This window comes from Maniola jurtina, chromosome 24 (assembly GCF_905333055.1).
Source record: "Maniola jurtina chromosome 24, ilManJurt1.1, whole genome shotgun sequence".
Lineage (NCBI taxonomy): Eukaryota > Metazoa > Arthropoda > Insecta > Lepidoptera > Nymphalidae > Maniola > Maniola jurtina.
The window spans coordinates 6,691,117-6,704,325 of NC_060052.1; the positions used below are offsets into that span (position 1 = coordinate 6,691,117).

General features: G+C 35.9%; 1 protein-coding gene across 3 annotated transcripts in view; it reads left to right on the plus strand.

The window, feature by feature from the left end:
- The window catches only part of LOC123877786 (ABC transporter G family member 20-like), a 70,129-nt gene that overhangs the window by 42,067 nt on the left and 14,853 nt on the right, over positions 1–13,209 (plus strand). For all 3 annotated transcript variants that reach the window (XM_045924677.1, XM_045924678.1, XM_045924679.1), the window contains exon 5: positions 11,620–11,710. In XM_045924677.1, coding sequence (XP_045780633.1) covers positions 11,620–11,710 — 91 coding nt within the window. The remainder of the gene's footprint in view (positions 1–11,619; positions 11,711–13,209) is intronic.

Here is a 13,209-nt window from a genome sequence, read left to right on the forward strand (position 1 = left end):
CTCGTTTGGTTCGTCTGTCCTCCTAATGAGGAAGGGCCTTACTTTCCGGTGCGAAGTCGCCATTCTAGCACCTTGAGACCCCAATGTTTATCGTTTTTAGGGTTCCGTACGTCAAATGAAAAACGGAACCTTTATAGGATCACTTTGTTGTCTGTTTATCTGTCTGTTTCGACTTTTCCTGCCCTGCTCATTTCCACTTAAGTCGTTGTAACATAAACTGAATATTAGCAAATGGCCTTTCTCACAAATCGTATAATTCATCTGAGTCAGGGTCATCAACAATATAATTATGTACATTTATCATCAACGCTTAGGTAAATATTCGTTATACCAACCAGATACCAAGTAGTAGGTACAACTCTATGTATAGTATAGAGAGTATACGATATCGATTATTCGTGAACAATCTATCAAAGATCGTTTTATAATTATTCATGTAGACTTTTATCCCGGAAAAGCGAAGAGTGAACACGGAAATTTAAAAAAAAAACCTAAATCAACGTGGGCGAAGCCATCGCTGGACCAAGAGCTCGCGAGGGCCAGAAGTTCGTTATTTTATAAAAGCTGAACAATTTATTAAAGTTTAAGTGGTCTGGCAGGGGGTTGCCATTACTCTAAGTGTCTAGCAATGCATGAGGACTTCGTCTGTGTTGGCGTTTGCTGGCGCGAGTTCTCTGCCTTTTTGGAGTGTTTTTTTTGTTAAGAGTAGCCGGGTTTTGTGTTTTACTGGTGTTTTTGGTGGTGGAACTGACTGGGAAGCACTCTAAAGGGGTGCCGCGCGTGTGTCGGCGAGCGCCAGCACAGATGAGATGAGACCCATACTTGTATAGTTTCCATACTTTGTCGTAAGATTTTTTACACCTTTGTTACCTGTTATTTCCCAAAGCCACCATGATTCAAACTTCGCAGTCGCTGATCGTTCTTTCCTTTGTTGGAGACAACACGCAGAGAAACTACCAGCTTTTATAAAATAACGAAGGCCTGGCCTTCGTAGGCTCTCTCTCTCTAATAGGCATCTACTTTTAAATATGGAAAAATTCTTTTTTTATACAAGTTATACAAGTTAGCCCTTGACTGCAATCTCACCTGGTGGTAAGTGATGATGCAGTCTAAGATGGAAGCGGGCTAACCTTAAAGGGGTATAGCAGTTTTTACTAAACATACGGTCCTTTTGGTTACTACACGGCATCGTACTGGAACGCTATATCGCTTGGCGGCACAGCATTGTCGGTAGGGTGGTACCTAACTAGACCGAAGCCACCCACCAGACTAATTCTTCACATTTCAAACACAGTTTGAAACGCATTTCGATTTTAATCGATTTAAAAAATCATATTGACAATTTGAAAATTGAATTTATGTAGATAACATTTGAAACGCGTTGTACTTGACTATTTTTAAATCAATTAAAAAACCGATTTATAGCCCTCGCAAATCGATTTATCGATAAATTAACCTCGGTTCGACACACGTCTATTGCCAACTTTAGAGGTTATAATTTGATACATGAAATGTTTGCCCAACCAATTCTCCGCAGCTGTGGCCATTAGATGATCTTGACTTTATTTATCTTAAACAGGTCTTTAAATGCTTGCATAAAACTGTGATGGCGCATTAATTAGTAATTTTGTGTTAAATATCGTACACAGAACCCTAACATAATAGAAATGGTACTTGATGGCTCCTTGGTTCCTCGGGCCTCGGGGGCTAGGCTAATACCGCCTACCTCGTACTACTAACTATGTATATAGTCCTAGTAGCATGCTTTTATAGGGATCCGTAGCCGAAGGGTGCCTACGGAACCTGTTACTAAGCCTCATTTGCTTTTGCTTTGCTTCCTCATTTCTAATTCAAACCGCTAGATTTGGAATGCCCTACCAGCATCAGTTTTCCCTCTCCAATTATACCTAACTAGCTGATACCCGCGACTTAGTTCGCGTGGATGTAGGTTTTTAAAATTCCCGTGGGAACTCTTTTATTTTCCGGAATAAAAAGTAGCCTATGTGCTAATCCAGGGTATAATCTATCTCCATTCTAAATTTCAGCCCAATCCGTCCAGTAGTTTTTGCGTGAAGGAGTAACAAACATACACACACACACACACACATACAAACTTTCTCCTTTATAATATTAAAGTGATATGGGTACCTTCAAGTCAAGAGTTAACAGTCATCTTCTAGGCAAGAGCTCCATCTTAGGCTGCATCATCACTTGCCACCAGATCTGATTGTAACCAAGCGGTAGTCTGTAAATTAAAAAAAAAAAAACTAAATATTATGTACCAGATTGAGATTATGGATGCTTTTTTTGGAAGTTGGTTAATTAGATATCACATCAGAAACATACAGAAGTAGGTATACAAAACACGGTAACTATGTTCAATTAGTTTTGTTAATTAGTTTTGGCAAAATATTTAAGTAAATAATTAACTAAGTTCTTATAATTCTGGTTTTCCTGTATTCTATTAATTTTTTTATGCCATTTTGCACCTATAATATCATTAATTTTGCGTAATCAGTGTATTATTTCAGGTAGGTTGTTAGAATTAATTAAGTTTTAAAAGAATCATTGCCCTTCCTACTTCCTACTTAAGAGGCAGTTTTTATCTACGACAATCTGTTTTTTTTTTTCACATTGAATTACAATCATAATTTGCCAACAATAACAAAGATTTAAGTAGTGATTTAAGTCTATATACCTACCTGATTAAAAAAAAGAAACTTACTGACTGACTCTCTCACTTCAACTTTGAATCTTGAGGATTTTGCGTGAAGTTTTTGCTAAAGACCTCCCAAAAAAGGATTTTCAGGAAGTTAATTCGAGTAAATTTTTTGAATACTTTACATTCCATTGAATTCTGATTTAACTCTACCATTAGTCTACTATTTAATATTTACCTAAGTATTTTAACTTTTAACTAAAATTTTTATATGTGTGATTTTTTAAGGACCTGGAGAGTAGCATAGATTACTTTTTATCCCAGAAAATCTAAGAGTTCACGCGGGCTTTAAAAAATCAAATTCCATGCTTTAGTTTTTAATTCAATCACTTGATATTTTAATTAAGTACTAGATTAGACTAATTTTTTCTCCACTTAAATCAGCTGATTTTACTTATTTCTTATGCTCCATAATAATTATCGTCAGTTACGTTAATTTTTCCCAATTATATATTTGAACACCGCTCGCTAGTTTGGATACCATCAGTCAAAGAGACAAGTGTAAATTAAAAATTTATAACACCCCCGACAAGTGAAGGTTACAGTAACTAGAAAAAAGCTGATAACTTTCAAGCGGCTGAATCGATTTTCTTGGATTATAGCTAAGAACACTCTCGTTCAAGCCACCTTTCAAACAAAAAAAACTAAATTAAAGTCGGTTCATTAGTTTAGGAGCTACGATGCCACAGACAGATACACGGATACACACGTCATACTTATAACACCCCTCTTTTTGGGTCGGGGGTTAAAAATTGACAGTAATTGATTAATAAATATTTTTTCATTTTCATTTCCATGCAGACGAAGTCGCGGAAAAATGCTTATGAGTACCCAAAAAAAAATTGTTATGACTCATGGGTCATTTCGTTACCTACAGAACTTAGTAACATATTTTTAAGGTACCTATTGCATTTTCCTGTTCGAAAAACCAATCTGAATTCTCGATAATGATAATAATTTAAAATTGTATCCTTCCCAGAACTTGTTCTGTTCAAGTTTTTTTTTGTTTGTTAGGATTGTGAAATGAACAGGTACCCCACAGAATTTTGAACTCCATAAAATAATAATATGCCTTATAAAGTTTGTATAAAATTAATCTTAATTTGACGAAAACATTACATGATGTGAACTTGGTGAAAAAAGAGTAGAAATTGGTTAGTGGGCTCATTCACAATGACATGACATAGACAGAGAGCCAGCGAGGGCCAGACCTACGTTATTTTATAAAAACTGGTCAAGTGTGAGTCGGGCCTCGCTCTCTTATACCACAAAAACTTTTTAAAAACTAATATCTGTCTGTGGTGTTTTAGATTTTTCTAAAGATATGTAGTTTTAATATTACAGGGGCTCAAAGATTTGTATGTAAAATTTTAAGACCGCGTAACTTTGAAATTGAATATTTTAACAGAAATCTGGAAAACCACAAACATAGATATATTAGTTTCTAGAATATGTCTGCAAAATTTCATGGACTTTGGTTGCTTAATATTCAAATTAAATTAGAACTACGTTTGTATGAAGCGAGTGACGGAGAGACCCCTCTTAACGGGCATAGCCCATAATAAGTTTCAATAAATTCTAGAATCATACTTCTCAGTCCCATAATAACAGAGATAAAAAGACAAATTGTATACATTTTTTATGATACCTAAAACACTGTAAGTAAAACATCATTTAGAAGAAAATTTTTATTAGGTCCGTAAAAATACAACCTGGAAAAATCAAGGTCGCGACCCCGGGACCTACAATGTAGAGACATACCTAGCTATAAACTTACAAAGTTGCTATGTGTATTACTAATACGTAGATTATTAACAACAATAACTATTAACAACAATAATATAAATTATTGTTATATTACTTACTAGAGGATGCCCGGGACTTCGTCGGCGTGGATTTAGGTTTTAAAGATCCCGTGGGAACTGTTTGATTTTCCGGGATAAAAAGTTGCCTATGTCAATAACAGGAACGCAAGCTACTTTGGTACCTTTCATACAAATCGGTTTAGCGGATGGGTTTTTGGGAATCCCGTGGGAACTCTTTAATTTTCCAGGATAAAAAGTAGCCTATGTCCGTCCCGGGATATAAGCTAACCCTGTACCAAATTTCGTCAGAATCGATTAAACTGTTGGGCCGTGAAAAGGTAGCAGACAGACAGACAGACAGACATACTTTTGCATTTATAATATTAGTATGGATTAGTATGGATAGTATGGATTATTTTGTAACAAGTTTTTACCGCGACTTCGTCCGTGTGGATTTAGGTTTTTAAAAGATTCCGTAATCCGTTGAAAATCAGCGCTGTATGTTTTTTTGTGTATTGCAAGGCATAAAGCATTCATGCTGAGTTGGGGTTTATCAACCCTCGACCCAAAAAGAGGGGTGTTATAAGTTTGACGTTTGTATCTGTGTATCTGTCTGTGGCATCGTAGCTCCTAAACTAATGAACCGATTTTAATTTAGTTTTTTTGTTTGAAAGGTGGCTTGATCGAGAGTGTTCTTAGCTATAATCCAAGAAAATCGGTTCAGCCGTTTGAAAGTTATCAGCTCTTTTCTAGTTACTGTAACCTTCAATTGTCGGGGGTGTTATAAATTTTTAATTTACACTTGTTTTCGGGTTGTGCCACACATGACACAGTTTATTCCGGCGCTTCTTCTGCTTGAGGTCTTTTGACTTTAATGCTCAAGTATTAGCCGGGACTAACCCGTAGATATAACTGTTATAACTGTTAAGCCTCGATAGCTCAACGGTTGAGGAACGGACTGAATCCCGAAAGGTCGGTGGTTCAAACCCCACCCGTTGCACTATTGTCGTACCCACTCCTGGCACAAGCTTTACGCTTGGAGAGGAAAGGGAAGTATTGGTCATGATTTGGCTACTATTCTTATTAAAAAATAAAATGTGTGGCACAGCTTTAAAAAAAAAAGTTTTTCCTTTCTTTCTTCGATAAGTATGGCATTGTTGGGCATTACGTTAGCCTTAACAGGGCTCTCTCCGTCACTTACTCCATACAATCGTAATCCCAATTTCATTTGAATATTAGGCAAACTAAGTCCATGAAATTTTGCAGACATATTCTAGAAACTAATATCTGTGTCTGTGGTGTTTTAGATTTTTCTAAAAATAAGTAGTTTTAAAATTACAGAGATTTGTATGTAAATTTTTTAGACCGCGTAACTTTGAAACCGAATATTTTAACGGAAATCTGGAAAACCACAGGCATAGATATTAGTTCCCGGAACGTTTCTACAAAATTCTATTGAGTATGATTGGTTAGTATTCCAATGAGAGATGAACTACGTTTGTATGGAGCGAGTGACGGAGAGACCCCTCTTAATGTAGCCGCAACATTACCTAAAATGTAGATTTCAGCATCTTGAAACTTCATCTCTTGTGCGAAACCGGTGTGACACAGCAAAATTAAATATCAATGGAATTTTTTGCTAAGGTCCAAAGAATGTTTAAAAATTCAATCGGCAGTTCGTAAACGATACCGCAAGGTTAACTGTTGACCTAGATAGACCAAGTAATATAATTGCTAATCTTGATTGGTCATTTGTCGGCGGCCATAGAAGGATTACAAATTAAAATTGTTACGACTTCGTGCTATCTAGGGTTCCAAACTGGCTATAGCCTCCGCTGTCTGTCTATCCGTCTGTCTGTCTGTCACCCTGTTTCTAATAAGTAGAGTTTAGCACAGAATGTGTATTTCTATTATATACTAGCTGATACCCGCAGCTTCGCCCGCGTGGATTGGTCAGATCCCCTGCAGCATCAGGATTGAGGAGTTGGACTCCAAATTTTTTATGAAACAATGTCGCAAAGTTCCTCTATCGATTAAAAAAGAAATGACGCAAATCGGTTCTGAAATCTCGGAGATTTTGGTGTACATAGGTAGAAAAACACAACTCCCTTTTTGAAAGTCGGTTAAAAAAGTAGCCTATGTTACTCCCTGGTCAATTCTCTACTTGTCTGTGAAAATCCCGTCAAAATCGGTTCAGCCGTTCCCAAGATTAGCCTTTTCAAACAGACAGACAGACAGACAGACAGACAGACAAAAATTTTAAAAACGTGTGATTCAGTTATAGTATCGTTCAAATAACCATATGACCTTAATATGCGGTAGTTATTTCGAAATTACAGACAGACACTCCAATTTTATTTATTAGTATATAGATAGTATAGATAGCCGCTATAACAATAAATAAATAAAAAATCTGTGAAAAAAGTGGCTGCCATGAAAATTAAAAAATTAAAGTGTTATTTTCGATAAAAAATAATCTTGCAAATCTTCCAAAGATGGTACGGAACCCTGCGTGTGCGAGTCCAACTCGCACTTGACCGACTTTTTTCATTGGCGATAATTTTACGATTAGACAACTTGATAGTTTTGTAAGTAGTGTTGATTAGCAAATACCTATAGTTCGCGACAGGTCGACATGGCAATCTAACCCCGCGCTAACCCGATGCGGGATAGCGCGGGTGACGTTCGGGTGTGCGAGGCGTCCGCCGCCTCATACCCCGATTGCCATGTCGACCTGTCGCGAACTATCCATACTAATATAAAATATTATAAATGCGAAAGTGTGTCTGTCTGTTATCTTTTCAGGGCCCAACAGTTTAACCGATTCTGACGAAATTTTGTACACGGTTAGCTTATATCCCGGGGACGGGGATAGGCTACTTATAGGCTACTTACTATCGCGGAAAATCAAAGAGTTCCCACGGGATTCCCAAAACCCATCCGCTTAAGCGATTTGTATGAAAGGTACCGAGATAGCTTGCGTCTCTGTAATTGACATAGGCAACTTTTTATCCCTGAAAATCAAACAGTTCCCACGGGATCTTTATAAACCTAAATAACCTAAATCCACACGGACGAAGTCGTGGGCTTCCTCTAGTAAGTATATAAAATAAATATAGCCACGGTTGTGGGAGCGACTGAAATCCCTTAGACCATCAATAATAATAATAATAATAATAATAAATTTTTATTTTAAATCCATTTTAAAAATAAGTATGACACTATTAAATGATAACAACAAAATGCTTATTACATAACCACCTGATTTTAAAGATTACTATTTTCGACGTATGGACAAAAACTTTGATAAATGTAAAAAATATTTAGTTAGGTACTGATAATAATAATACAATTACCTAGTAATCCTATGGCAATCGCAAGATTATTTAGGTCCTTGAAATGATAATAGGTAATTAAATGAATAATGTGAAACTGTAGGCCTCGAAAAAAAAAAAAAAAGTGTGAATAATATAAAGTAAAATAAAGTAAAATAAAGATTTTTTGTGAGTGCTTTAGCACCCGTACTAGGAAAACCTGTGTTACGGGCACCGCAGCCTTCCCTCGGATCCATCGATTAGAACTTAACTATACAAATTTGGATTTTAAAAATAATAATTATGTAGAATAGTAATGTAAAACAGAAGTGTGCAAGTGTGTGTGTGTGTGTCTGTGTCTGTGTGTGTGTGTGTGTGTGTGTGTGTCTGTGTGTGTGTGTGTGTGTGTGATATTATTTGTATGTATGATGTAAATTATAGTAGGTACGACGGGTGTGTAAAAGACAACTTGCTATGATTTCACTTCGGCGATCAAGTCCTCAACTTCATAGTAACTAAGTTTCTTTAACCAAGCATTAACCGTTTTTTTTAAGTTGGGTTTGTTGTATTTAGATATATTAAGTGTGTCATTTATTCTATTATAAAGTTTGGGGCTGATGAAGTGGTAATGCCTTCCGGCAAGTGCGGTTCTCCTCGGCAACATTGAGAATATCTTAGGTTTGCGTCTTATTATATTAACATTTGCTTCGGATTGGGCTTTTGTTTCTGAGTGTTTGCGTAAAATAACCTGGGAGATAAAGAGCTGCCGGACATTCAAAACGTCCCACTCTTGGTAAAGTGCCGACGTGGGATACCTGCGCGGTCTGCTACCCAGAACCTTAAGAATACCTCTTTGGGCGCGCTCCAGTCGTAACATATCAGTTTTATTGGAGCCACCCCAAACTGTGATGCAGTACGATAGTAAGGACTGCACTAGTGCAAAGTACACAGTTTTCAATAATTTTTGGTCGCAGACCGTATCAATAATTTGTAAATAGTGTGCAATCCTAACCTAAGATAACTTTATGATTTTATAATTATTGGCGGTAGTTTCCTTATTTAACAGGATACATTAAAGAATAGATACATACCTACCTGCGATGATTTGTCTTAATTAATGGCACAGAATATATAATAGAGTTACACCACGCAAGGTACACACCTAATCAACTGTTGTGAAAGGAATTATAATATTTTTCTCACGCCTAGCTTTGATACTGCTTGTCGATCCCGGTTACATTTTTTATCATCTAAAGTTTAATGTTAAAAGCTCTCTTCGGTAAGCACGTTCGTGAAAGCAAGCTATTACAAATAGTAGAAAGATTTTTTGGAAATTCGAGTGAAATTTTCTAAAAATACTTTTTTGAATAAGCGGTTAATTTGCTGTCTGTCCGTCCGTCCGTCTTGTCTGTCAAGAAAACCTATAGGGTACTTCCCTTGGACCTAGAATCATGAAATTTGGTAGGTAGGTAGGTTTTATAGCACAAGTACAGGAATAAATCTGAAAACCGTGAATTTGTGGTTATATCATTAAAAAAAATTAAAATGTGTTTCAATTTTCAAAGCAAGACAACTATACCAAGTGGGGTATCATATGAAAGAGCACCTGTACATTCTAAAAAAAAAAGATTCCGACGAATTGAGAACCTCCTCCTTTTTTGGAAGTCGGTTAAAAACAGATTTTCGTTTATTTTTATGCGTAAAAGTTTTTGATTTATCGTGAAAAATGTTGGAAAAATACCCGAGTACGGAACCCTCAGTGCGCGAGTCTGACTCGCACTTGGCCGGTTTTTATAACTACTCTGTAACATTTTTTAATCAATGATATTATGATGATTCGCAATCAGCATCAATCATGCATCAATGCATTAAAGTCGTCAGTGAACAATTTAATTATTGTAAAAAACTGTTTATCTAGTTAATTGCGTTCTCTTAATAACAGACTATTATTATTGTTTCCACCTTCGTGTTTGAACAACTTAGATGACGTACCTACCTATTATCACAGCTATTTTATTATCTGCGTGCTTCTTCGCTTGATTCCTTTGGCGTAAAAATTTTATCACTTTTGACCAGGATGTACAGTTAAAGGCCATAAGTCGTTAAGCACCTTAATGATCATATTCGCGTGGCACGGTTATGCACATGCATTAGATGTGTGTGGTGTTAGGTGTATTTATAGAAAAAGGTCATAAGTGCGATTGGTTTTTGATGCAATAGTTTCGCGGAATTTGGCTGTCGAATTCTGAGGATGACTTATGATGATGTCATGAAATTAGGGGATACAAGAAAAATAATAATAAATAAAAAATACATAATGGTTGATAATTATAATCTTTGTCAAGAAAAATATGTTTGGCATTCGATTTTATTAAATTATTTCAAAAGTTACACAATTCATTTCCAGAGAAATCAGATTATATCATAGCAGAGGAATTTTGTAATACAAGTAACAACAAAGAGTCTCGATAGCTCAACGGTTGAGGAGCGGACTGAATTCCGAAAGGTCGGCGATTCAAACCCCACCCGTTGCACTATTGTCGTACCCACTCTTGGCACAAGCTTTACGCTTAATTGGAGGGGAAAGGGGAGTATTAGTCATGATTAGCATGGGTAATATTTAGACTTGCAACGAATAGTATATTCGGCAGTATACCGAATACCGAATATTCGGCGAGGCCCCTGACCGAATAGCCGAATATTAGGCAAAAGTATTCGGCCGGATTTTAGCGCCAAAAACTTGTACAGACGTGATTGTTTCGCGCTCCTTTGTTTTGTTCTAATGTACTCATCGTTCTGAAGTTGGGATGGTCTACGAGAAAAAAAGAAGTAAACTACTTCCTAAAAATGCAGAAAAGTTAGTCTTTCTGCACCATAACCTTCCCCTTCTAAATTTTGATTATGAAAATAATTCAAATGCATAGAAAAATTCTTAACTTGTTTAATACAGAAAATGATTAAATTATGTACCTGTTTTATGTACCAATGACTACTTAATAAATGATTATAAAAGAAATGAGAACCTTACCTTTCTAAATTTTGATTACCACAATAATTCAAATACATAGAATCCTCCATTTTTCCAATTGAGAAGATGATTATGTACCTGTGTTATGCACCAATGACTACTTAAATTATTATTGATTGATTGATGAATGATTATAACAGAAATGAAAATATGAATATATACGTAATCAATCGATTTTAATTTTTCATTTTACCAATTATTTCTCTACGACAAAATATATTATTTAAGTATTCGGTGTTCGGCCGAATATAATAAAAGCAGCCGAATAGGCCGAATACCGAATAGTAACCGAATATTCGTTGCAAGTCTAGACTAATATTCTTAAAAAAAAGAATTGACGGTTTTGGATTTTCCCTTTGCTTGTGCTCTAAGACCTAAGTATACCTACCTGCCCATGATTCTACTTAACTGGAAGTACCCTATAGCTTTTCTCGACAGACACAACAGACGGACTGACGGACAGACAGACAACAAAGTAATCCTATAAGGGCCCCGTTTTTGGTACGAAGCCTTAAAAAACTGACCTATGTCGGTTACTCTGGTTCTACTTCTGGTTCTCCTTAGAATTCTGAATTGATCACGTAGAAACTTCAAGCATAGCCTTCAATAATAACTCTGCCTACCACTAAGATATTTATCAAGTGGCAAGCTTTCCACCAAAAAACCAGGATCAAAAAAAAAAAAAAAGATTCCGACGAATTGAGAACCTCCTCCTTTTTTTGAAGTCGGTTAATGAACTACATTATGTTTCAGAATCTGGGAGTTCCTATCAGAGCAAGCAAGAAAAGGCACCACAGTTATAATTACGACACATTACATTGACGAAACGAAACAAGCACATAAGGTAAGCACACACATATCTTTAAGAAACCTTAGAATTCATAATAAGGTAATAGAAAGGGTAATTTGCTGTCCGATTTTTAGTTAGGTAGGTACTCTAACTCCTCCAAACTATTACCTTATTGTACCATACCTTATTGTAATAAGGTTACAGAATACAGATTGATTAACGTTGTTATTTCTCAAAAAGTGTATAATCCTTTTTGATAAATAAAGTGTTGCTAAGCAACTTGACGACTGATTAAATTATCAAACTTATACTACCAGAAACAAAAATCATTAAAATAAATAGGTATAGCACGAGCGAAGCGAGCGCGCATTATACTTTTGGTACAAGTAAAAGTCTTTTAAGTTTTAACTAATAAATAAAATTCAACTGTGTTATACAAGGAATAATCTAAAGATCAAAGACAAACGTGCAAACTCAATCGACAGTTACCTATGGCAGATCAGTCTGGAATATGCCTAAGTACGACTAATAGCCATTATGTAAATTTCCTTCCAATTAATTACTACTACTGAGTAATTGGATACTAGGCATTGTTCCACAGTCTAGCAGGCATGTTACAAGATAATTCGAGAGCAACACAACCTTGGCTAATCTATTATGATTTGTACTTTTTTCCTTTGCGTTACTCAACAATGTGGTTTGTGACTGTTGCAAAAATCTATCGTTTCTACGGACTTAGCCCGGATTGCCATCTCAACCTGTCGCGGACTATACCTATTACTGATATCACTGTTAAAATTAAATACAAACAAAAACATACTGTGGCTTTTCGCATATTTTGTCTAATTGTTACTCAAACTCAAAATCATTTATTCAAACTATTGTACAGCTTTTGATAGTCAGAATTGTTAGATTAGTAATTATAGTGGTGATAATTAATTAAGTAAACTTGAAACTAAAGCTAAGAGGGTTCCAAACGCGCCCAAGTCTGAGAAGAGCCCACAAAAAACTCAGCCGGGTATTCTTTTTTTCATTATTACCACTTTACAAAAGTAAATACTTGTTTTGTTTTACCGAACACTTTTAATGTTGATAAATCTCATACATAATTTCACATATAATATTTTATCAAATTATTTCTGTAATCAATACATGGACTTTCCAGTCTTCCAGACATGGTAGGTATTGATGCGGTAGTTAGTAGATATGAATAGGTATAATAATAGATATGGTATTTACTGTCTGTGTGTCTTTTGCATGATAGTGCCACAGTTATCGTAAAACTGTGATAGTGCAATCATAGAAAAATAATTTGAAAGAACACAGTTTTATTGTCTCTAGCATCTAAATCCTGAAGAAACGTAACTTAAACGCTGTAACGCTTGCGAACCCAGATTGCTAACCCAGAGTTGAACGATGAATGATAGCAACCGAGCTCATTTGACATTGGTTGGTTATTAACCCCCGACCCAATAAGAGGGGTGTCATAAGTTTGACGCGTGTATCTGTGTATCTGTCTGTGGCATCGTAGCTCCTAAACTAATGAACCGATT